Genomic DNA, 25,011 nt, shown 5'->3' with positions numbered 1-25,011 from the left:
CTATCTATCTATCTATCTATCTATCTATCTATCTATCTATCTATCTATCTAATTAGATGTATATATATATATACTGACACCTGCACCAAGAGAAATTCCTTGTACATCTGGTACTTGGTGAATAGTAAAGATTCTGATTCTGAAGGAGTTCAGAAGATTCTGACCAATGTAAAAAATTATTTTCTACAGTTCTACTAGACCCTACTATTACAGTTTTTCTCAGTCGATTTGGTTCATTTCTCAGATCAGAATTGAAATTCTCAAAACTGTTCATTCAATCTCCACATCTCCTTGTCACTTGTGCAGATCATAATAGCATTTCTCATTGTGTTTCACATTTTGCAAATGCTTTTGTACATTCATGCAAATGGTCATGTACAATTGTCTGCTGTTTTTTGCATTATCAATTGCTTATGTCATGTTTATTAAAATGTGTTCTACTGATTGTCTGTTGAATTGTCTTACCCTCCAAAACATTTAGGCTTTGGGTCATTGCCTAGGTCATTACATGCAAAAGTGTTGAACATGTTGTCATAATCTCTCAGGCATAATTTGTACATTTCTATGAAACTTTTTTGGTAAATTTTGGTAATTTATCATAAATTGATTAAATTGTTCTCAGGTAAATCTTGGCTTTCAGTTAAGAAGGGGAATTTGTGAAGGTTTAGATCAACCAATGGTCAAACAGCTCTCAACCATAGGTCAGAGGTACATCTCATGAACCTTCAATTGACAAACCTATAGACACAAAACATTGCAATGTTACAAAGTCTCACAATGGAAAGACAAGGCTGTGTACAGGGTGAACAGCCAAGAAGAGGGGTAAGGCTGCGTGGTGGAAGGCTGAGGGGACAAAACAGAGGAAGAGCTAGGAGAGTCCATGCCACTCTAACACCATCAGGCAATGGTTTGCCATTCATTATAGAATGCTGATGGAATTCCTCCCACCCTACTCCCTATTCCTGAACCCAATTGAGGAGTTCTTCTCAGCCTGGAGATGGAAGGTGTACGATCACCAGCCGCACACCCAGATGAACCTGCTGACTGCCATGGATGCAGCTTGTGAGGATATCACAGCAGATGCCTGCAGAGGCTGGATTAGGCACTCCAGGAGATTCTTTCCACGCTGCATTGCAAGGGAAGATATCCAGAGTGACGTGGATGAAAACATGTGGCCCAACAGAGAGGAGCGTCAGGATGTATAGAAAAGAAAGCACTATAATTCCTTAAGTTGTTGTCTCAGGTTGTTTTGAATGTTTAGAGTAAGTTTCTAATTTTGTAGTTTTTCCTCTGTGTTATAGAGTGCTGCCAAACAGTTGTCTGTCTTTCCTGAATTTCTATCTGATTTTTTTGTCAACAAATTGCAGTGCGAACAATACAGTAAAAGAATATTACTGTATAAATTTGATTCCAGTCCAATTTCTTGCTGTCAGTCTCCCACATACAGTCATGTGTAACTTTGTGTTCTGTGTAAGTTTGTTTTTTGTGTGTAACACGTACCATTTCAATTGATATGCCACAGAATGTGCAGCGTTATTGTAATCAAAAGCTAGCTAGTTTCCATCAAAATATACTTACAGTGTACACTGTTGCACTGACAACATGACTAAGTATTTTTACTGCCTTGTTCATAGGCAATGACACACAGACTAGACATTCTGATGGCACTGACAAGTTGATTGACATAAATATTTGCTTTTGAGGCACAAACAAAGAATTGTGAGCGAGGTACGTGCTTTTGCAGGTATTTCATTGAGTTTTGCTGTTTGCACTAACTGTTTTGAGAAATGCACTTGTTGTGATGCCAATGTAAATCATGATGTGAGAAATGTACCAAATCGACTGAGAAAAACTGTAAGAGCCACACTACTCGTAACATCAGTGTTTGAGTTCAGGGGTTTAATCCCAGGCTTGGCTTAGAAATACATAAACCTAGCCATAGGGGGACACACTTCACTGCACCCTTAGTGCCAGTCCAAAACATATAGGTAAAAAAAATGACATTACGCTATATGAAGAAATGTGTTACTGATTAATCATTCTATTCCCACAAAGCCATGCCTGTGCAGAACATGCAGAATGAGGCCTGGTATTGGACTTTCCGGCAAGACAGTGATCCCAAGCACCCTTCCAGTAAACCAAGCTTGGTTAAAAAATCTGTCCTTGAATATCCTAGAGTGCCCTTCTCGGATTTATAGTAAACAGTTGCAACAAGAAACTGACAACCCTCCATGAGCTGGAAGCTTTTGCATGAAAAGAATGGGTGAAGATTTCACAAGAGAGGTGTCTAAAGCTTATTAGCACTTGCCTGCTAGAGATCATCAAGACAAATGGATGTTCCAATAAATACTGAGGCTGGGGTTTGCATTATAGTGCACATAGACATTTGTCTCTTTTCATCTCTAAATTGTCAACTTATGTGATCAAAATTGCTTATATGTAGAGGACCTTAAGGGAAGATGTGTTACACATCAACCTCTTTGCAGGCACACCTTGTTTTCCAGATTGCAACTTTGTTGTGTGCACATTCATCTGTCTAAATAAATAGCAGGTATAAGAACAACACTGGCTTTTTATATAAGAAAACTAGTTTTTACTACTACTACAGGGCAAGCTGTAGCCTAGTGGTAAAGGTACTGGACTAGTAATCAGAAGGTCACTGGTTCAAGCCTCACAGCTGCCAGGTTGCTGCTGTTGGGCCCTTGAGCAAGGCCCGTAACCCTCAATTGCTCAGACTGTATACTGTAACTGTAATGTAAGTTGCTTTGGATAAAGGTGTCTGCTAAATGCCAAAAATGTAAATGATTCCAAGCACCCTTCTGGTAAACTGAGCTTGGTTAAGAAATCAGTCCTTGAATATTCTGGAGTGGCCTTCTTGGATTTAAGGGAGTACAATTTGCTTATATGTATCAATAACTATTGTTTCTATGTTCACTGAGACTGTTTTACTTAATTCTGTACCACCACAAATCCTCTTAATGAATGTGTGTGTGTGTGTGTTTGTGTGTGTGTGTGTGTGTGTGTGTGTGTGTGTGTGTGTGTGTAAGTGTGTAAGGGGGGGGGTGTTAATACTTCGGATTGCAACTATATACATTTTCAATATATACAGAACACCTCACATGGGCTTATCTAGTAAAAACTGCATTGATTTATAAAAAATAAATCAAATTATTAAACGTCGAACCAATTTGACATAAACAGAACGATGGTTTTGAGACACAGGAGATTCGTTAGGTGAAAATAATCCAAGTTAGGTGACCATTTAGAATGCCTGACATGGTGTTATTCTATTTTTGCCACTACTTCTACTTTATAAAAATGTATTTAACGAGCTAATGAGCTAGTATGGTATTTACGGATGTTTAATTAGAGGATAAAGGGGCGTGTGTGTTTAGTACAGTTTAATGAAGGCAGCAGCGGTGGCTATTTAATCGTGGATCGGGGCTCCAGTGAGGACCTGCAGTGATGAGAGGAAATTCGCTGCTGAGAGCTGGAGACTAAAGCGAGACAGAGCTGTATAACACAGTAGTGTGAGTACAGTTCAGTTCAGTAGACTTCTGCATCAACTCCCAAATATACTGAAACCTTTCAATTCAATAACGTGTAGAGATGAACGCGAGCTGCGGTGGGCTCGTATAAACGCGCCTCCTCGGTTTATTATGTGCAGTAGTCCATAATGCCTTTGGTTAGCCACGTTAGCCGGTTAGCAGTTGGTGTTTTTCAGTAGCTTTAGCTCAGACGCTGTAGGATGTGTTGATGGTTTTTGTTTTGTGTTCGTGTTCGTGTTCGTGTTGTTCGGTTTATATGGCGAGTCTGTGTAATGATCATAGTGCAGGTGCAGCTAGTTGATATGTTATTGGTTAAATTAATTAATAAACGCTACTTGTTTGGTATATGTTTGGCTAACTCGATTGTAAGCTTTCTGGCTACTTAATGCTATTTATTTCGACGTTTGTCTGGACTGTGTGTTTGATTAGAAAGCATTAATTTGATAAAAGTAACATGAATTCTGATACTGAGCGTTTGACTGACGCCACGTCCAGTTTAATCGCATGACCTCTTCTTAAAGCCGTAAAAGTTCTTGATAGCTGGTTATTTGTATTATCAACAAAGGGAGTAAGCCGGTTGCAGTGTTTCTGTCCAAAATAAGGTAAGTTATTTTGCCTTTATACCAAGAATAACTAGTAAGATCTTAATTTGTAATTTGAAAGTGTTTTATGAAACCATTCAAGCTCTTGTTTGTATAAATTAATAGTTAGCATTGGCTGCTAGCTACTTATGCTAGCACCCCGTTTGGCAAACATTAGCAATCAAGTTACACTGTCCTCTCAATGAACATGAACATACTTATTCCTAGCGTCCTTAACAAACCGTCGCCTTGTTAAACGAATAAACTTCTGGTTGTAATGCTGGTGGTGTACCAAGCTTTAATTATTTATATTATTTATCAAACTCATTAAAGCAGAGCTCGGAAAGTTTACATCTGGCGCTGGCTCTCGGCCTCGATGGTTTTCTCTTGTTCTCTAACAAGCTATTAACTGTTTAAAATGGCCAGCTTTTATTCACATAATCATTTAATATGATTAGAAATACTCTTTCAAATACAAATCATATAAATATACTAATATTAGAGGTGACAGACAATTCTTTAGTTTAATTTGACACTCAGAGACTGACAAACAAGTTGTGCCGTTTTGAAGTGAACTGTAATACATTTGCATGTAATTATCTGCACATTTTCATTTGAAGTTTGAGTAGCTCTTGTAATAAGTTATATAACCATCGAGTGGGATGATTTTGTACAAAAGCCATTATTAATCACCACATTTATTATATAAATGCTATTTAAGTAGATACATTAATACAGATCAAGAAAAAACAGACTTAAAAATAGGTTTATATATATACAGTGTATCACAAAAGTGAGTACACCCCTCACATTTCTGCAGATATTTAAGTATATCTTTTCATGGGACAACACTGACAAAATGACACTTTGACACAATGAAAAGTAGTCTGTGTGCAGCTTATATAACAGTGTAAATTTATTCTTCCCTCAAAATAACTCAATATACAGCCATTAATGTCTAAACCACCGGCAACAAAAGTGAGTACACCCCTTAGTGAAAGTTCCTGAAGTGTCAATATTTTGTGTGGCCACCATTATTTCCCAGAACTGCCTTAACTCTCCTGGGCATGGAGTTTACCAGAGCTTCACAGGTTGCCACTGGAATGCTTTTCCACTCCTCCATGACGACATCCCGGAGCTGGCGGATATTCGAGACTTTGCGCTCCTCCACCTTCCGCTTGAGGATGCCCCAAAGATGTTCTATTGGGTTTAGGTCTGGAGACATGCTTGGCCAGTCCATCACCTTTACCCTCAGCCTCTTCAATAAAGCAGTGGTCGTCTTAGAGGTGTGTTTGGGGTCATTATCATGCTGGAACACTGCCCTGCGACCCAGTTTCCGGAGGGAGGGGATCATGCTCTGCTTCAGTATTTCACAGTACATATTGGAGTTCATGTGTCCCTCAATGAAATGTAACTCCCCAACACCTGCTGCACTCATGCAGCCCCAGACCATGGCATTCCCACCACCATGCTTGACTGTAGGCATGACACACTTATCTTTGTACTCCTCACCTGATTGCCGCCACACATGCTTGAGACCATCTGAACCAAACAAATTAATCTTGGTCTCATCAGACCATAGGACATGGTTCCAGTAATCCATGTCCTTTGTTGACATGTCTTCAGCAAACTGTTTGTGGGCTTTCTTGTGTAGAGACTTCAGAAGAGGCTTCTTTCTGGGGTGACAGCCATGCAGACCAATTTGATGTAGTGTGCGGCGTATGGTCTGAGCACTGACAGGCTGACCCCCCACCTTTTCAATCTCTGCAGCAATGCTGACAGCACTCCTGCGCCTATCTTTCAAAGACAGCAGTTGGATGTGACGCTGAGCACGTGCACTCAGCTTCTTTGGACGACCAACGCAAGGTCTGTTCTGAGTGGACCCTGCTCTTTTAAAACGCTGGATGATCTTGGCCACTGTGCTGCAGCTCAGTTTCAGGGTGTTGGCAATCTTCTTGTAGCCTTGGCCATCTTCATGTAGCGCAACAATTCGTCTTTTAAGATCCTCAGAGAGTTCTTTGCCATGAGGTGCCATGTTGGAACTTTCAGTGACCAGTATGAGAGAGTGTGAGAGCTGTACTACTAAATTGAACACACCTGCTCCCTATGCACACCTGAGACCTAGTAACACTAACAAATCACATGACATTTTGGAGGGAAAATGACAAGCAGTGCTCAATTTGGACATTTAGGGGTGTAGTCTCTTAGGGGTGTACTCACTTTTGTTGCCGGTGGTTTAGACATTAATGGCTGTATATTGAGTTATTTTGAGGGAAGAATAAATTTACACTGTTATATAAGCTGCACACAGACTACTTTTCATTGTGTCAAAGTGTCATTTTGTCAGTGTTGTCCCATGAAAAGATATACTTAAATATCTGCATAAATGTGAGGGGTGTACTCACTTTTGTGATACACTGTATATATATATATATATATATATATATATATATATATATATATATATATATATATATATATATATATATATATATATATATATATATATATATATATATATATACATATATACACACACACACACACACACACACACACACACACCGATCAGCCATAACATTAAAACCACCTCCTTGTTTCTACACTCGCTATCATTTTATTAGCTCCACTTACCATATAGAAGCAATATGTAGTTTTACAATTACTGACTTGTCCATCTGTTTCTTTTTTTTTTTTTTTTTTTTTTTTTTTTTTTTTTTTTTTTTACCTGCTTTCACCCTGTTCTTCAGTGGACAGGACCACCACAGAGCAGGTATTATTAAGGTGGTGGATCATTCTCAGCACTGCAGTGACACTGACATGGTGGTGGTGTGTTAGTGTGTGTTGTGCTGGTATGAGGGGATCAAACACAGCAGCGCTGCTGGAGTTTTTAAATATCGTGTCTGCTTACTGTCCACTCTATTACACTCCTACCTAGTTGGTCCACCATGTAGATGTAAAGTCAGAGACGATCGCTCGTCTATTGCTGCTGTTTGAGTTGGTCATCTTCTACACCTTCATCAGTGGTCACATGATGCTGCCCATGGGGAGCTGTTGGCTGGATATTTTTGGTTGGTGGACTATTTTCAGTCCAGCAGTGACAGTGAGGTGTTTAAAAACTCCATCAGCACTGTTGTGTCTTATCCACTCATACCAGCACAACACACACTAACACACCACCACCATGTCAGTGTCACTGCAGTGCTGAGAATGATCCACCACCTAAATAATACCTGCTCTGTAGTTGTCCTGACCGTTTTAAGAACATGGTGAAAGCAGGCTAAAAAAAGTATGTAGAGAAACAGATGGACTACAATCAGTAACTGTAGAACTACAAAGTGCTTCTATATGGTAAGTGGAGCTGATAAAACGGACAGTGAGTGTAGAAACAAGGTGGTCATAATGTTATGCCTAATCGTTGTGTATATACCTTAACTTTAGTATACAAAACCCCTTTAAAGTGTTAGGATTTATGCATAACATATATATAAAGCCTGAATAAATGCAGGGAAATCAAAAACGGTAAGCTGGATAATCTGGTTTTCTTGTAAATCCAGTTATTTAACCTAATTATTCCCTTACAGGGTTTTACATTTTCTTTTATTGTCCAAGTGACTTCCACCTACCCGATGTCATTCTTAGCATTTCAGACAAGACATGCTCTAAACAATTAAATCCAGTTGTTTAAGGTAGAGGTTTGCAAACTGTACTAATTATTTCCACCCTTATTTTTGTATTTATTTGTATTTGTATTTATAAATGTATATACAGTGTATCACAAAAGTGAGTACACCCCTCACATTTCTGCAGATATTTAAGTATATCTTTTCATGGGACAACACTGACAAAATGACACTTTGACACAATGAAAAGTAGTCTGTGTGCAGCTTATATAACAGTGTAAATTTATTCTTCCCTCAAAATAACTCAATATACAGCCATTAATGTCTAAACCACCGGCAACAAAAGTGAGTACACCCCTTAGTGAAAGTTCCTGAAGTGTCAATATTTTGTGTGGCCACCATTATTTCCCAGAACTGCCTTAACTCTCCTGGGCATGGAGTTTACCAGAGCTTCACAGGTTGCCACTGGAATGCTTTTCCACTCCTCCATGACGACATCACGGAGCTGGCGGATATTCAAGACTTTGCGCTCCTCCACCTTCCGCTTGAGGATGCCCCAAAGATGTTCTATTGGTTTTAGGTCTGGAGACATGCTTGGCCAGTCCATCACCTTTACCCTCAGCCTCTTCAATAAAGCAGTGGTCGTCTTAGAGGTGTGTTTGGGGTCATTATCATGCTGGAACACTGCCCTGCGACCCAGTTTCCGGAGGGAGGGGATCATGCTCTGCTTCAGTATTTCACAGTACATATTGGAGTTCATGTGTCCCTCAATGAAATGTAACTCCCCAACACCTGCTGCACCCATGCAGCCCCAGACCATGGCATTCCCACCACCATGCTTGACTGTAGGCATGACACACTTATCTTTGTACTCCTCACCTGATTGCCGCCACACATGCTTGAGACCATCTGAACTAAACAAATTAATCTTGGTCTCATCAGACCATAGGACATGGTTCCAGTAATCCATGTCCTTTGTTGACATGTCTTCAGCAAACTGTTTGCGGGCTTTCTTGTGTAGAGACTTCAGAAGAGGCTTCCTTCTGGGGTGACAGCCATGCAGACCAATTTGATGTAGTGTGCGGCGTATGGTCTGAGCACTGACAGGCTGACCCCCCACCTTTTCAATCTCTGCAGCAATGCTGACAGCACTCCTGCACCTATCTTTCAAAGACAGCAGTTGGATGTGACGCTGAGCACGTGCACTCAGCTTCTTTGGACGACCAACGCAAGGTCTGTTCTGAGTGGACCCTGCTCTTTTAAAACGCTGGATGATCTTGGCCACTGTGCTGCAGCTCAGTTTCAGGGTGTTGGCAATCTTCTTGTAGCCTTTGCCATCTTCATGTAGCGCAACAATTCGTCTTTTAAGATCCTCAGAGAGTTCTTTGCCATGAGGTGCCATGTTGGAACTTTCAGTGACCAGTATGAGAGAGTGTGAGAGCTGTACTACTAAATTGAACACACCTGCTCCCTATGCACACCTGAGACCTAGTAACACTAACAAATCACATGACATTTTGGAGGGAAAATGACAAGCAGTGCTCAATTTGGACATTTAGGGGTGTAGTCTCTTAGGGGTGTACTCACTTTTGTTGCCGGTGGTTTAGACATTAATGGCTGTATATTGAGTTATTTCGAGGGAAGAATAAATTTACACGGTTATATAAGCTGCACACAGACTACTTTTCATTGTGTCAAAGTGTCATTTTGTCAGTGTTGTCCCATGAAAAGATATACTTAAATATCTGCAGAAATGTGAGGGGTGTACTCACTTTTGTGATACACTGTATATATATATATATATATAAATATATAAATATATATATAAATGTAGTTGAGATTATCATAGTACCTAATAGCAGTCAGTGTGCCATTGGCTATCATGTGGATGTTTGTTGGAAGGCTATGCTTCCCCAGACCATCATTGATCCATCACTAAACCAGCCATACTGAATGCTGTTGTAGGCAGCATAACATTTAAACTGGACATTGAAGCAATGGAAGAAGGTTGGACTTGCCCAGCAAATTTCCAAGATCATGTGAATGCCAAGGCGCACACATGCATTGTTTACTTGTGGAAAAGATGACGCCAGTATTGCACTGTAGCTCAAGCCACCTCACATCGCATAAAAGTGGAAGGTCCTGATGTTAACCCTCTGGAACGTGATGCCACAGGATATGTCTTGTGGAGTCCATGTCACAGGTGGTTTGTTGTTATGGGTGATCAATTTATTTGCCTCTTAACAGATGTATAAATTAGAGTAATATTGTGTGTTGTGTTATGCTTTTGTCAAGAGAACAGTGTGCCAATGTCTCACACAGCCCATACTCAAAAGGATCTGATGTAGTTGCTTGCCAGTCAGTCAATGTCATGTCATCTTTGTGACCAGACAGCTGAACCAGTGGTCCCATGTGCCTTGCCTGTTTTTAAACCCTTGTTACATTTTTGATAGCCGTAATAAAAATAAGTCCAATGGTGGACCACCATGGTGTGTGGCAAGACCCCGAAAATGCCAGTAATTACTTGTTTGGTACAGAAAACCTAACTTGAAACTAAATGCAAATTAGTGTGATCTGTGCAGTGAACCCCTGCTACAGAATTTGTTTGTGTGGCTAAACGTTTTTTTTTGTGTAGTCAACTGTAACGGGTCATTATTAACAAATTAATTTTAACTTGGGTAATTATTACTTACAGAAACTTCTTGATGTAGTTATAACTTAAGTGTAACCTAACTTACTGTAGTGCCTTTTCATTTGTAACCCTGTAATTTGCCTGCAGGTACCTGGAGTGTCTAATTCGGAAGATATACTTGGCCTCCTGCCTCAGTCATGGAGAAAGATGCCTATATAGAGGATAAGGGTGTTAATAAAATGGGGCATTCAGTGAAGACTTCTGTGGTAACATCTGCCTACAGATACACAAAGGTCAGGACAGGCTCATCTTGCCTAATCTGCTATACAAGGTTAACCTGAGCATAAGTGAGAACTGGATTACAGCCATTCTACAAATGAGCATTATTGTGATTCCTTTTACAGGAGGAGCTTTTGGAAATCAAAGAGTTACCAATCTCCAATGAGAGACCAGAATGTTTATCACAGAAATATGACAGGTAATGAAATATTGTGAACAATGTCGTGCTGATGTACTTAAATATTGTCTTACGAGTTGTCTTCTTGACTTTGCAAACTTTGTATTATGGATTTGATTTAAATTTATAAAATTGCCATTTTGACCTTTAATCTACAAGGCATCACCCATAATGACCGAGTAAAAACTATTCAGCACTTTGTAGAAGACTCTTTGCCAACTACTGGTCGTTTGGATACATTTTCCCTGGCGCTGCCAGCTTTGCGTGCTGTTTAGCAAACTTCAAGCAGGATGTTGTGCATTTTATTCAAAATTGGATTCTGTCTTGCCACTTCCTGAAATTCTCATTTTGGCTGGATGCCCATCTCTAAAGAGGTTTAGGGTTGTGACTGAGTCTTTCCAGGAATGTTGTGGCTTCAGTCTATGCTTTGCCACAATTTGATCTAGCTCCACGGACTGATCCTTTGAATGTGTGACATTGTGGACCCAGCTGTGTGCTTTTCTATGTTGTCAACTTGAATTGCGAAGATAGACTAGTTGCATTTACCATCCTTTAGACAGGGTTAAAACTCAAATAGGATTTACCTGACAAAATTGGAGAGTTTAAGCATAGGGCTTAATTTCAGTTTGTAATTTTTTTGAATAACTTGACATGCATTTTACTTTATTATGGATGATTATAGATTAGTGGGTAGATGCCTTGTATTCATTTAAACTCAAATCCACCAGTCAATGGGTCTGAATTCTTTCAAAATCCACTGTACCCAGACCGCTCTGCTAAAATAGTTTATTAAATTAATGTTACCATACATTTTAAATGGCTTTTGATGAACCGACTTTGTTTTTCATCGCCATAGTGATGGGGTGTGGGACCCTGAAAAATGGCATGCTTCTCTGTACCCCTCAGAGAATGACTCTACAGGAGAGGATAGGCCATCCTTGAAACGCAGAATTGCTGGTAACTCTTGCTTTGGTTACTTTTTGCTTGCTTCATGTTTTTACAGTGATGTATAACAGATACTTCATAATTTTTGCTATTTTCTTCTAGACCCAAGAGAGCGTCTTAAGGAGGATGACTTGGAAGTAGTTCTTAGTCCACAGCGGCGTAGTTTTGGTGGTGGTTGCCAAGTTGCACCTTCTGTCCTGACTCGATGTGCTGTCAGCCCCCTGGAAAATAAAGAAAATGAGTCTCTTCGTCTCGGCGGTACACGGCGCATCGGAAGTGGCCGCATTATGGCGGCACGTGGGTTTGAGAGGGATGTGCGACCTGACAAGGACCGAAACCGTGAGAGAGAAATTGACTTTAAGGACAAGAGATTTAGGGTACTTTAAAAATCTTTTATGTTCATGCAAATTAATTGTTTTAATTTTATAATACTTATGGTAGTGTGTGAAAATAGTGGCTTGTGATTAGATCAGAAAGCCAAGGGTTTATTCCCCAGCACAGTTGGGCTCTTAAGCACAATTGTGGTTATGTGAGCTTTGGGTTGAGATGTCACATTTTTCCTCACACCCAAATGGTGCTATCTGTAGCACTTAAGGGAGGTGGGGGTGGGCAACAAACGTGGGAAAATTGTGCCTTGGAGGAGGTAAACTGGGAAACATGTTTAAACGTGTGTAGTATTTGCCGAACCATGACCTCTGCAGCCAGCACTGACCATTTTGAACACTGAACATCAGGAAGGAACGGAAGTGTAACAGGTAGTGTGGGGGTTGCTTTTTTTAGGGCCTTGGGAACCTTCATTTAGACTTCATCACTAATCACTCTGGAATTTTCTCTTACTGGATAGTTCAATTTTGTTCACCCTACAAAGAAAATCCAGTAGGTAAATGTGCATAGAAATGTGTGTGAGGCCCAGAGACAAATTGATGTGTAATCCAGTAAACGAGGGGGAGGGGCAGACAGTCTGGATCAGACATGTGAGAGGACAGTGCCCTGTCGATTAGAATACACCTTGTGTGCTTTCAATGCAATTAGTTTTTACTGTGTTTCATCTGTTAATCTAACTAGTGTCCGTGTGCTGTTACAGAGAGACTTTGGTGACAAAAGAGTCTTTAGTGAACGAAGAAGAAATGACTCTTATGCTGAAGAGGAGCCAGAATGGTTTTCTGGTGGACCCACCAGCCAGTCAGAAACCATTGAGCTCATTGGCTTCGATGATAAAGTTCCAGAGGATGACAAGCGGAAGCCCAAGCGCTCAAGGAAAAGAACTGAGTCTATTAAAGAAGGCATGTACATTAGGCAAAGAAAATTCTTTGGCAGATGGAAGCACTTTAAATTAAATAAATTAAATCAATTGCTCTTTTGTGTAGTTGAGTGTAATGGAGGTCTGTCTGAGGAGCCACGGGTGGTCCAAGAGATGGGAGCTGATCAGGAGGTTCCTCACCCAGATGTTCTTCCTGAGCAAATTGCTGGCGAGTTTGACTTCAACGAGTTCTTTAATCTGGAGAAGACAATGCCTGGCCTGGCTTCGGTAAGACTTGGGGAGCACTGCATGTTTATAAGGGTTTTGTGGGTAGAACCGGTGATTGATTTTTCTAAACACCAACACCTGTGGCATTTCTGTTGGGACTTAGTCACTTATTCACAGCCCATCCGTGGGATGCTTTGCATGCTGGAGGCTGCCTTTTTTTTCTGGTTATTTTCTTACTCCTTTGAATAGGAATGTGACTTCCTTTGTGCATTTGCCATATTGCTGGTTATGAAGGTTTGGTAGATATTCAGACAAGGTGATACAGATTTATGCCCATCACTGATCCAAGCATTACTGCAGTTTTCTGTGCTTTGAGCCATAAAGTTGCTCTTTGTTGTTTTCTTTGATGGAAGTTTTGGTTATGTTGCCAAAAAAAAATTGCTTGTGGTTGAGTTCTAATTTTCCAAAAAGCCCACTCTTCATTTGCCCTCATTGCTCTAAACTGCCTGCAAGCTCATCATGTAAGTGCCATCCTCATCCTCGCCCCATTACCCTTTCCTATCTTTGCATTATACCGACGTGCTAAGTCGTGCCTCCATCCTTACTTTTTCAGATGATTGAAGATGTGCTTGGTGAAGGGCCAGTCTCCATGAGCCGTTTTAGCCGCTGGTTTTCCAGTAATCAGAGTCCCTCTGGTAGCCGCTCCAGCAGCCTGCGCTCCACCCCACATGAAGAACTAGAGAGGCTAGCAGGTACCTGATTCATAATTTTCTTTTTCTTGCAAGTAACATAAAATACATTATTGAATTATAGCAAAAGATATTAACCACATATCTCATCTAATAGCACATGCCCATGTGTAGTACAATTATGCTTAGTCATGATTAGTTGAGTATCAACGTTTACATTTTTGCATTTAGTAGACACTTTTATCCAAAGTATTATACAGTACTGTGTAGGGATGTCCCGATCACGTTTTTTGTTCCCGATCTTTAATTTTGATCCCGATCCGATACCGATTCTCAAACCGATACTTGTATTTTCTAGATAGTGTCTAGATAAGAACTAGATAACACTGTTTACACAGTGCACACTTCAAGAACATTACGGTTATTCAAGTTAATCCAATGTACATGTTTAACAACTGAATAGCTCTGCAGTGCTGTAGGAACAAAATTGCCTGCATCCAAGCTATTAATGTTATTTTACAAAATAAAAGTAAACAAACATAGTGCAGCATTGTAGTAAAAATGAAGTGAGATAATTAGTTTCACTTTGAAATTTATATTTAAAGAACATAATTCTGTTTAATACAGTGATACACTAAAAATGAACAAAAATCTCCACTCACAAGTGGTGTAGCAGCTTAACTTGAATATAAAAAAACAAATAAGTTACTTAACAGCATTACAGTAAAACCTGAATACCAAAATTAAATGGAAAGTCACTTGTTATGAAGCAAAGCCAGTTCTTAATGTGCTTGTATTGTGACAATGGTTTGATGGACGGGTCTATGCAAAGTAAGTGTGTTTTGACCCTTCGGGGCTTCCATAGTGCATGGGATAGCGTGCTCGGCTCTGGCTGTCCGCTATTCGGAACAGAAGTTAATAAAGTGTTTTGCTCCCAACAATTAGTGAATATAACGTGTATTATTTCTTTATTAAGCGAGTGCATCACTACGACGCTCGGTTACATAACTAAGCCAATCAGAGTGCTTGATACTGAGATGTCGTTCAGTCTTGTAACACGTAAACTCGTAAAAGCTGTATGTTATGGTCCTGAAGTTTTCATACTCGGATTAAAAGTTATTGTTTTGTAAACCGGAGTGATCCTCGACTCACACACCATATAAACAGTAAAATTCTACAGTAATGAACGCAGCTCTGCTCCTACTGCCTCGTGAAACGCTCGCATTACAGACATTACACCACTGTTGGACTCGTTTCACGTTCCAATTTAAAGTATTTCCACACAGCGGACATGCTGACGTAAAACAAAAGATCGGGTTATGATCGGCATTAGTAAAGCCGATTTCCGATCAGTTAAAAATGCCTTGATCGGCCCCGATTCCGATCTGTGAGATCGGATCGGGACATCCCTAGTACTGTGACAGTATATTGTCTAAGCAATTGAAGATTAAGGGCCTTGCTTAATTACTAGTCCAGTACCTTAACCGCTAGGCTACAACTGACGGCCTATAAACAAGTGGCAGCGCATTTTGGTAATGCTTTCCTTAGTTCAAGACTTGCTGAGTGGGGTCATTTGCATTACTTTTAAGTAGCATGAAGAAATGAATCACAGTTCTAATTTTTATTTTTTATGAATCCACTGTCAAATATCGCCATGGGCAATTTGCATTGAGCCTTGGCTTTGTACAGGTTTATTGAGTTGAAGGGTTTTGGCTAAACGTTGAAGATTTATGAGAGCATTGGTCACAAAGGTAGACAATTACACCTTTAATTGTGAACTACTTTGTGAACAAATGAGTGTTTAGTCCTACGTCAATAGCAAGCATTATGTTCAACCCAAGCAAATGAAGGACCTCAGTATTAATTACCCTGGTGTTAATTATTAAGACCATAAGTCCAATAGACTTATGCAGCTAGTTAACTAGGCTTACACCGATCAACCATAACATTTAATACCACCTCCTTGTGTCTACAATTACTGTCCATTTTTATCAGCTCCTCTTACCATATAGAAGCACTTTGTAGTTCTACAATTACTGACTAGTTTCTCTGCATGCTTTGTTAGCCCCCTTTCACCCTGTTCTTCAATGGTCAAGACCACCACAGAGTAGGTATTATTAAGGTGGTGGATCATTCTCAGCACTGCAGTGACACTGACATTTTGCTGGTGTGTTAGTGTGTGTTGTGCTGGTATGAGTGGATAAGACACAGCAGTGCTGCTGGGGTTATTAAATACTGTGTCCACTCACTGTCCACTCTATTAGACACTCCGACCTAGTTGGTCCAGCTTGTAGATGTAAAGTCAGTGATGATCGCTCATCTATTGCTGCTGTTTGAGTTGGTCATCTTTTACACCATCAGTGGTCACAGGACGCACTTGGCTGGATATTTTTGGTTGGTGGACTATTCTCAGTCCAGCAGTGACAGTAAGATGTTTAAAAACTCCAGCAGCGCTGCTGTGTCTGATCCACTCATACCAGCACAACACACACTAACACACCACCACCATGTCAGTATCACTGCAGTGCTGAGAATGACCCACCACCCAAATAATATCTACTCTGTGGTGGTCCTGACCATTTACAGAACAGGGTGAACGGTTAAAAAATGTATGCAGAGAAACAGATGGACTACAGTCAGTAATTGTAAAACTACAAAGTACTTCTATTTGGTAACGAGCTGATAAAATGGACTGAGTGTAGAAACAAGGAGGTGGTTTTAATGTTATGGCTGATCGGTGTATGCTGTCATTTAAATTCTGTGTGTATGGCTTTGCTAGTACCTGTACATCTGTCAAATGCATTCTTGCCCAGTTACCAAAGGGTGCATTTTATTGTAGTGTAATTAAGCGTATGTTGCAAGTCCCTGTCCCATTTCTTGCTGACTTGCACACCTAAAAAACTGTAGTGTTTCAACACTAGTGATGTTTTTAGTGCCATTTAATAGTATGGGCATGGCCGTCAACCATAATCGGATGCAATTTGGTGATGTGATGGCTACAGTGCTGTTGGTTTGTATCGATCATTTTCATTCGAGGAGTTCATTTTTCTGAACTGCTGCGAGAAGTCCTTTGTGTGGACGCCTGGCAAGGTCGCCTTTTCTGCTAAGGTTAGACCTCAAGTTCGAACACTCCATAGTGGTGTGCTAGCATGTGAGGGTGCTCGGATACCACAGTAGTATTTCAAAGTGTTTTATAACTAATGCCATGATGCCCTAGTGAGTGGAGCCTTATGTCTCAGTTCTGTAAAATAAAGCAAATGTTTCCCATTTGAAGGTCCAAGAAGTAGCTCTCCCAGTCATGGTCCTACACCTTTCTTTACTCCCATTTCCTCTGAAGAACGGAAAGAAAAAGTGGACATCTTGGAACTTCTCCAAAAGGCCAAGGTTGACTTAAAACCCCTTCTTTCCAGCTTAAATGCCAACAAGGCCCGGCTGAAAGAGAGCAGTAAGTAGTAACGCTTGTTTAACACTCTACACTTTTTGTTCAGTTTCTGATTAAACAAAGTCTTGTTTTCTGTCCTCTTGTTAAAGCCAATTCAGGGGTGGTGTTGTCTCTGGAAGAGGTGGAGTGTGGGTTAAAGGGGCTTAAGGTTCAGCCTGAACAGCCTCAACCACCCCAGCAACTTCAGAGTCAGGGCAGTGGAACACCCTTTATGGCCGAGCACCTTGAAGAAGCTCTTACGGGAAATTCTGGGGTCACGGTCCGTCCCCGTGATCCTGACATGTCTGCATTTAACAAGCTAGTGAGCAGTATGAAGGCAAGTGGAACCCTGCCCACTCAGCCCAAGACCAGCGCAAGCAATGTAAGTGTGCTCACAGCTGCCTTAGTGTGCATGTGTGAGCGTGCCAGTCTGCATCAGGTAAAGCTGTGTCTCAGTCAGTGATGGTGCAAGGTAAAATTTAATTCAATCAGGTGAACACTAACTGAAATCTTTCCTTACTTTAAATGTGTGTTTTGTCAGTTCTTTCTCTCCTTTTCCATTTCAACTGGATTCCCCCCCCCCTGCTTATTTTCTTTTTTAATTCTTAATTCTGAATTTTCTGCTACTTGCACAACCCTGATCTGATCAAGGAGAAGAGGGATCACCCCCCCCCCCCCCCCCCCCCCCGACACACGTCCAGTCTGCAGCTGCTTCTCACCACCTGTTTGTATGTGATACGATGGTGTGAGAATGTCACCCTTACACCCCAACTCGTGCAGGCACCCTGACCAGTCTGACCAGATCACTAACACTCCCTCTTTCAAACAGTCAGTTGTTTGTGTGGGTACCTGGTCAGGTTCTTAACCACCATACGCATAAGAAAGCAAATTGACCCACCACCTTGAAGTTTGATTAATCTATTAGCTAGCCATGATGATAGCATAGCCATAGCAGCTGACATGGCATTAAGAATTAAACAAGCAAACAACAAACAAACCTGGTCAGGTTGATGGCTCTGCTAAGATTCAAACTTAAGTTCCAACGATCTGCAGTGGTGTGCTAGTGTGTTAGACTGCTGCACAACCTGAGTGCATTTTTTGGCTTCTGTTTTTTGACAATGTTGCAACATTCTTGAGCAAGAGCAAATTCAATTGCATTATACACTTGGGTGATAATAAACTGTTAATGTTTTGCAATTGTCAATGTCTGTCAATGTTTTTAGTGCAAACAAACACTGTCAGTGTATCTTTGCTTTTCTCGACCAAACCTTTTGATCAGCTTGCAGGTGCTTGTGCTAAAATGATTAAAGAAATTAGTTTCAGTATTTCCCAAATGCCAAGTACTAACAACACAACTGTGTGGCTGATGGTATTAAAATGACCTTATAGTCTCATCACAAAAAACTTAGCAGCTGAATATCACCACAGCTTTGGCTTGTATGAATATCTAAAAAAATTAAAGGTACAATATTTTGCCTATGAATTCTTCACTGTAGAATTGTTCTTTAAGTTATTGTGTTTACACTTAAAGCCACACTGTTAGAATGTGTTTGTACTTTGGCATAATGGCAAAATGGTCACAGTTGATTTATAATATATTCTTACTGGTTAGCAGGCTGTCAGATCTACAGGGCTATAACAATACAATACACTTGACAATGCAATGCTGGGCAAATATGACTGTGTAAACTCTCCTGGATTGGATTAATGATGGGCATAAATGTGTACTATGCAGTTGTGGATTGATGTCTGTGTGATGTAGCCATTTGGATATGGTCAATACTTACATAAGAATCTAAGGCTTGTAGACAGCAACCACAAGACAACCAAAAAACTTTGTCAAACTCATAAGAGGTGTGTCAGTTGGACAAAGTGAATGCTGCATTGAGGAAGCCACTTCTATATAAATCACCTTATTGGAGTGGGGAAACACTGGAGTGGGTCACTGCTGCCATACACAGTGACTGAATGTATAGTTGATGGTCGTTCTTAACTTGTGTGCCCAGTTGCAGCATTCAGCAGATCCTGCCATTCTGAGCACCTTATGTGAGGTACCCATCACAAAGCAGAAGAGCATATTTCAGGTAATTCAGCCAAGGTGCATGTTACCTCAGGCACTGTAATTTCCCAGATTAAAAAAAGCACATTCATGGGAACTTAAGAATTGAGCATATGGTACAAAGTAATAGCCCTGAAATAAATATTGATTCATGTCTCGTTTTGTAGGAGTTGTTAGGTGTTCAGGGGACTCCAAGAGCAGGTTCTCCACTTCTTGGTGGTCTGATGGGTAGTCCCAATGTTCCTGCCCCTGGCCTTTTGCACCATCGTGACGCTTCACCTCCTTATTTTCCACATAGATGTCCAGTTCCGGACTTTTACACAGGATGTGTGCAGCCCCCAACAGGTAGCATTACAAAAGGCATAATGTACTGACGCAAGTCATTTTGCAAGCTAAATCTAAGAACATTTGAGAGTATGAGGGGTTGTTTAATTCTTTGTGTTATTTTGGGGTCTTTCTAGGGTTTCCAGTTGCTCCAGGGCATATGTTGAGAGACCAGATTTCTGAAATGCACCGTGCAATGAGTCCTGGACTCACAGCACAGGTAAGCACCCAACAGGAAAAAAATATCAACTCGCTTTGACCTTTTTGTTATTAAAAGATATAAGGATTTTTAAGATAGGATCGAACTCTTTTCAGGCCCAATGCTAAATAAACATTTTGTCACCAAAAAAAAAAAAAAAAAGGCTTTTTTTTTTTTTTTATATAAACCTAGTGGGTAGTAAAGCCTTTTATTGATGCGTGATCACTAGCACCAAATGTATTCGGCCTCTTCAGATTAAGTATAACTGTCCACCCGCAGTATACACCGATCAGCCATAACATTAAAACCACCTCCTTGTTTCTACACTCACTGTCCATTTTATCAGCTCCACTTACCATATAGAAGCACTTTGTAGTTCTACAATTACTGACTGTAGTCCATCTGTTTCCTTGCAAACTTTTTAGTCTGCTTTCACCCTGTTCTTCAATGGTTAGGACCACCCCAGAGCAGGTATTATTTACTGCAGTGACACTGACATGGTGGTGGTGTGTTAGTGTGTGTTGTGCTGGTATGAGTAGATCAAACACAGCAGCGCTGCTGGAGTTTTTAAATACTGTGTCCACTCACTGTCCACTTGATTAGACACTCCTACCTAAATGGCCCACTTTGTAGATGTAAAGTCAGAGACAATTGCTCATCTATTGCTGCTGTTTGAGTTGGTCATCTTATAGACCTTCGTCAGTGGTCACAGGACGCTGCCGACGGGGCGCTGTTGGCTGGATAGTTTGGGTTGGTGGACTATTCAGTCCAGCCGTGACAGTGAGGTGTTTAAAAACCCCATCAGCGCTGCTGTGTCTTATCCACTTATACCAGCACAACACACACTAAAACACCACCACCATGTCAGTGTCACTGCAGTGCTGAGAATGACCCACCACCCAAATAATATCTACTCTGTGGTGGTCCTGGGAGAGTCCTTACCATTTGATGAACAGCAGGAAAGGGGGCTTACAAAGCATGCAGAGAAATAAATGGACTACAGTCAGTAATTGTAGAACTACAATGTGCTTCTATATGGTCAGTGGAGCTGATAAAATGGACAGTGAGTGTTGAAACAAGGTGGTTTTAATGTTATGGCTGATCAGTGTAAACATTGAAAAGGTTTTTTTCAACTTATCTGCACTTATTTTACCTTTTGCTATATTGAATTCCTAGAACTAATGGTTACAGCCCTTGCTCAAGGGCCCATTGGCGGTAACTGCAGAGGCATCATTCATAAAACTTGAAAGGTTTTTAAATATTCCAAGCTATATAGCATGGTACTTCAGTGCGATTCAGCTACATTGTATTGGTATTAGTACACTAGAAGTCTTAACTAATCATTCAATTTTTTTTACTTGTGTACAAATGTTATTTATTACTGGACACATTCTTAATGTGAATAACTGTTTTTAGTTAAGGGCATTGCCAATGGGAGTGGACCAGGCGGATATAGATGCTTTAATGTTCCAGCAGGATCTGGCAATGCACGCTCGATATCAGTACCAACAAGGTTACAATAAATACGTCAGTGATAAAGCTTTTCGTAACAGGTATTGTCACTCGTCTTTCTCTGTTGTAAGTAATAAATCAAATGTTGCTAAGCTAACTGAATAAATCTAAATAGCGAATCGAAATGTAAAGAAGGATGATCTAGAGCTTTGTGTTGCAGGCAGCAGAGGATTAACCGATCCCCTGGCCCTCACCCAGGTGGTAGGAATTCACCTGTCACAGCAGTTACAAGTATGGTAAGTTTACTGTGGCATCATGCCAAATGTGTTAACCCTTTTTATTTATGAAGGTTTGTATTTGTAAAATTGTTTGACAGTTGAAGCTAATTCCCAGATTTGGGGTGCTTGGTGTTCTATTGTCACTTGCATGGATTCTTAACCAAATTTTTGTCTACAGCTGTCGCCATCCTTTACTCCAACTTCAGTGATTAAAAAGATGTACGAATCGAAAGAGAAGACTAAAGACGAGCCAACAAGCAGGCCTGGAAGCAAAGAGGACACGGCTAACTCGCAGGAAGGTGAGGGGTTGTGCGAGTCCCATCCCCTAAAAAAAATTTTATACACATTTTTATAAACTAATCTGCTTTTTTGCTTTTCCTTTAGACAATCCTTCCCCAAATTCATTCCTTGAAGGTATGGACAATAGTGGCCCTCAGACAGGTGGAGTAAAGGCTTGCTCCACCCCTGTCTCAGCTCAGAATCGCCAGTCTAAAGAAGCAGAACGAGCTAGACCCAGCTCCAGCACAGGGCACCACACTCCAGCTATGCTTTCTCCAGGCTCCTCTTCTTTCCCAAGACCTATTTACCAAGTACCCATTTTGCCTCATGTCCCACTGGTAAGGCCTTCACCACCGCAGTTACACCCCAGTGTGGTACAAAGGATGATTGCCCAGGGTGTCCAGCCCCAGCAACTGGGACCTGCACTTTTACAAACAGGTTTGGAGATTATATAAACTTTCTAAGATTAAACTTCTGTACTTTAACATAGTTTGAACCTGCACTGTGTTCCTATAGGCTCAGTTATGTTATGTTAATGCAGGTGTGCTGGAAGCAAGACATGCTTTTGGTCACTGTTGTAGCCAAGTGTGTGAAATGGTTGAGAACCATTACTACAACAGATGCTTATTCAGGGCTTTAATTTTTTTTCCCCCAATAGGACTTTTCCCCCAAGCTGTGGATCTGTCCCAACTGCAGGGTCTTCCCCCTGCTCTCTTAGGCCAGCCTCTGTATCCACTGGGCACTGCAGGCCACCCGCTAATATCGCCGAGAGCTGCTGGAACACACATGCCATTAGCAGTCATGCAACAACAGCTCCAGCATCAACAGAGGCCAAGTAAGTACCCAGAGGCTTTTCAAATGTGTAACATGGTGTAGTTTTATATTTTAATAAGTTCACTAGGGGTGCATGGAAAAGTCACTAATTTGATCTTTAGGGCAATACTTTAGTGTAATTTACCATGTCTGTGAATATACATTAATCACGATGTAAAATTTCAGTTACAAAAGATACATTCTGTTGAATGTATAAATGTTGCATGACGCTGAGGTTCCTCCTCTGCATTATTTATAATGTGAATCACCGGAGCCACTAAATTCAGGAATTTTGTATAAAAGTTTTGTGGTACACTACCACTAGTCCCATTTTTGATATGATTACAATGTCTACTGGTACCTTAAACCAGTTATGGAGAGATTCCTTTACTCAGTTTCCATGTGGGGAAGCATTCCTTCATACAGGACTATAACTGAACACTGCCAGTGATATCAGTCAAAAAAAGTTTATAACAAATGGTGTTTAGGCTACCTTTTTGTTAAAGTACATTGACTTTTCACAATTGTTAAAAATACTTCTAAAATTTGTTGATAAACATTGTAAATCATTCAACTGAATTTATTGATAAAGAAAAGGCTAATACAAAGTGGTTTCTCAATTTCAGTCCTAAAGGCCTACTGAGTTTTCCCTAACTTGCCTGATTGACCTTTATAACAATTATTTACCTCTCTATGGATCATGCACCCCTAGACTTATTTTGTGTAAGCTTAATATTCAGTTGATGTATAATGGTCAGCTGTATATTGAAACTGGAACTCGTGTGGTTTTCTTCTGCAGATTTTCACACGTTACCTACTGCAGGCCCACAGTTGCAAAGCCCTGGTGCACATCGGACAAACAACCCCCAGCGCAGAGGAGGCAGCCCACCTTTAGGTCTGGCCAAGTGGTTTGGCTCAGATGTGCTACAGCAACCTCTTCCCTCCATGCCTTCAGCTAAAGTAATCAGTGTTGATGAACTGGAGTTCTGCCAGTAATGACATCCTGCAGCCAGTCTGTGTAAAAGCAAGACCGCTGTTCCCCACAGCTCTGTTTAATTTGAAAAATGTGAACTTTTAGTTCCTGTGATAATGTACAGATGATGGAGTGTTGTGTGTGGTACATCCTCCATTACAAACCTTGCAGTTAGTTTGTAGTTAAAAAGGCCTAAAAGTTAAGGAAAAAGGGAAAGGCAAGTTTTGGACTATTTCTTTATTTCTGTTTGCTATTGTCCTATCACTTTGTTAGGGAGTTGTTGTTGTTTTTTTTTTCCTGTTTATTTGCAGTAAAGAAGTAAATAATGTATAGGCCAGATTTGTACAGATTATGGGACTGGATTTTTTTTTCCACCCTGTACATAAATTTCTTTTTTGTTTCTTGTCTTGCTGTGGGGAAGACTAGGGCCACTAAGTTGTTTTTCCCTTGACTGTCCCCTTTTCACTAGTAGTGACAAGTTCTTTAGTTTGAACAGAGTGGGAACATGCTGCACTGCTGATTACTGGTTTATTGAACTAGAGGTACCCACACATTTGGGGGACTGCTTTTTCCATCCATCAAATCGATCTCTCGCTGGACAAGAGTAGCTGGAACCTGCTGGAGCTGAGCCCACAAGGGGCTGCAGTATGTATGTGCCTTTTTTTTCCCCTGTCTATTCTCCCTTACACCCCCCCACCCTCACTTTGTCTCCCAGCCAGTCTTCGTCTTCATTGAACGAGAAGCACTGCTCACATTATTTGTGTTAGGTGGCTGGGGATTCTTCAAAGAAATGTGCTAATCGAAAAAGCACAGTAGAATAAAATGTTCAATAAAAAACACATTTTTTGTTAATCTGTGTGTTACTTTTTAATGATCTATATGGCAAAAAGAATCAATTTAATAAGATTTTCTTTTCAGTGTCTAATGTCTAGTCTGTGGTACTAACTTGGCAAACTGATGAGCGAGTGGCTGTGTGCTAAACACTAAATGCAGTTTGGTTTCCAACATCAGGTAGTTATGTTCTATCTTTGCTTGCCTGAACACTTACATGAGCACTTCAGGTATTGTCTGCTTGAAAAGCAACCACAAAATCGTGTGTCGATGACTATCGTCATTTTTAATTTACCATTAGGAACCTTAAACCAAGACCGAGTAGAGACAGATATCAAGAAGATTGGTGTACAACTTCAAATATACAACAGCATATTTGGTAAATCTTTCTTTCTCTTAGAAAGATTTTAAGCAACTATTAAAGAAGTAATCTAGCACT

At 40.5% G+C, this 25,011-nt stretch overlaps 1 protein-coding gene across 3 annotated transcripts; it reads left to right on the top strand.

The window, feature by feature from the left end:
* The first annotated feature begins 3,475 nt into the window (after nucleotides 1-3,475).
* On the top strand, nucleotides 3,476-24,593 carry eif4enif1 (eukaryotic translation initiation factor 4E nuclear import factor 1). Of its 3 annotated transcripts, none has more exons than XM_062997897.1 (19): nucleotides 3,476-3,530; nucleotides 10,532-10,677; nucleotides 10,789-10,862; nucleotides 11,698-11,798; nucleotides 11,889-12,163; nucleotides 12,871-13,069; nucleotides 13,154-13,314; nucleotides 13,868-14,006; nucleotides 17,218-17,388; nucleotides 17,475-17,746; nucleotides 19,371-19,448; nucleotides 19,591-19,768; nucleotides 19,885-19,967; nucleotides 21,363-21,499; nucleotides 21,619-21,694; nucleotides 21,855-21,975; nucleotides 22,061-22,393; nucleotides 22,614-22,790; nucleotides 23,568-24,593. In XM_062997897.1, the coding sequence occupies exons 2-19, from the start codon at nucleotides 10,582-10,584 to the stop codon at nucleotides 23,762-23,764; spliced, it is 2,868 nt and encodes a 955-aa protein (XP_062853967.1). In that variant the 5' UTR covers nucleotides 3,476-3,530; nucleotides 10,532-10,581; the 3' UTR covers nucleotides 23,765-24,593. The 3 variants fall into 3 exon arrangements, with proteins under 3 accessions (XP_062853967.1, XP_062853966.1, XP_062853968.1); XM_062997896.1 differs by having other exon boundaries at nucleotides 3,494-4,150; XM_062997898.1 differs by lacking the exons at nucleotides 13,868-14,006; nucleotides 17,218-17,388; nucleotides 17,475-17,746 and having other exon boundaries at nucleotides 3,494-4,150.
* The last annotated feature ends 418 nt before the right edge of the window (nucleotides 24,594-25,011 follow it).

Source organism: Trichomycterus rosablanca, chromosome 6 (assembly GCF_030014385.1).
Source record: "Trichomycterus rosablanca isolate fTriRos1 chromosome 6, fTriRos1.hap1, whole genome shotgun sequence".
Lineage (NCBI taxonomy): Eukaryota > Metazoa > Chordata > Actinopteri > Siluriformes > Trichomycteridae > Trichomycterus > Trichomycterus rosablanca.
The sequence above is the reverse complement of the archived record's forward strand: the minus strand, read 5'-3'. Positions and strand labels throughout refer to the sequence as shown.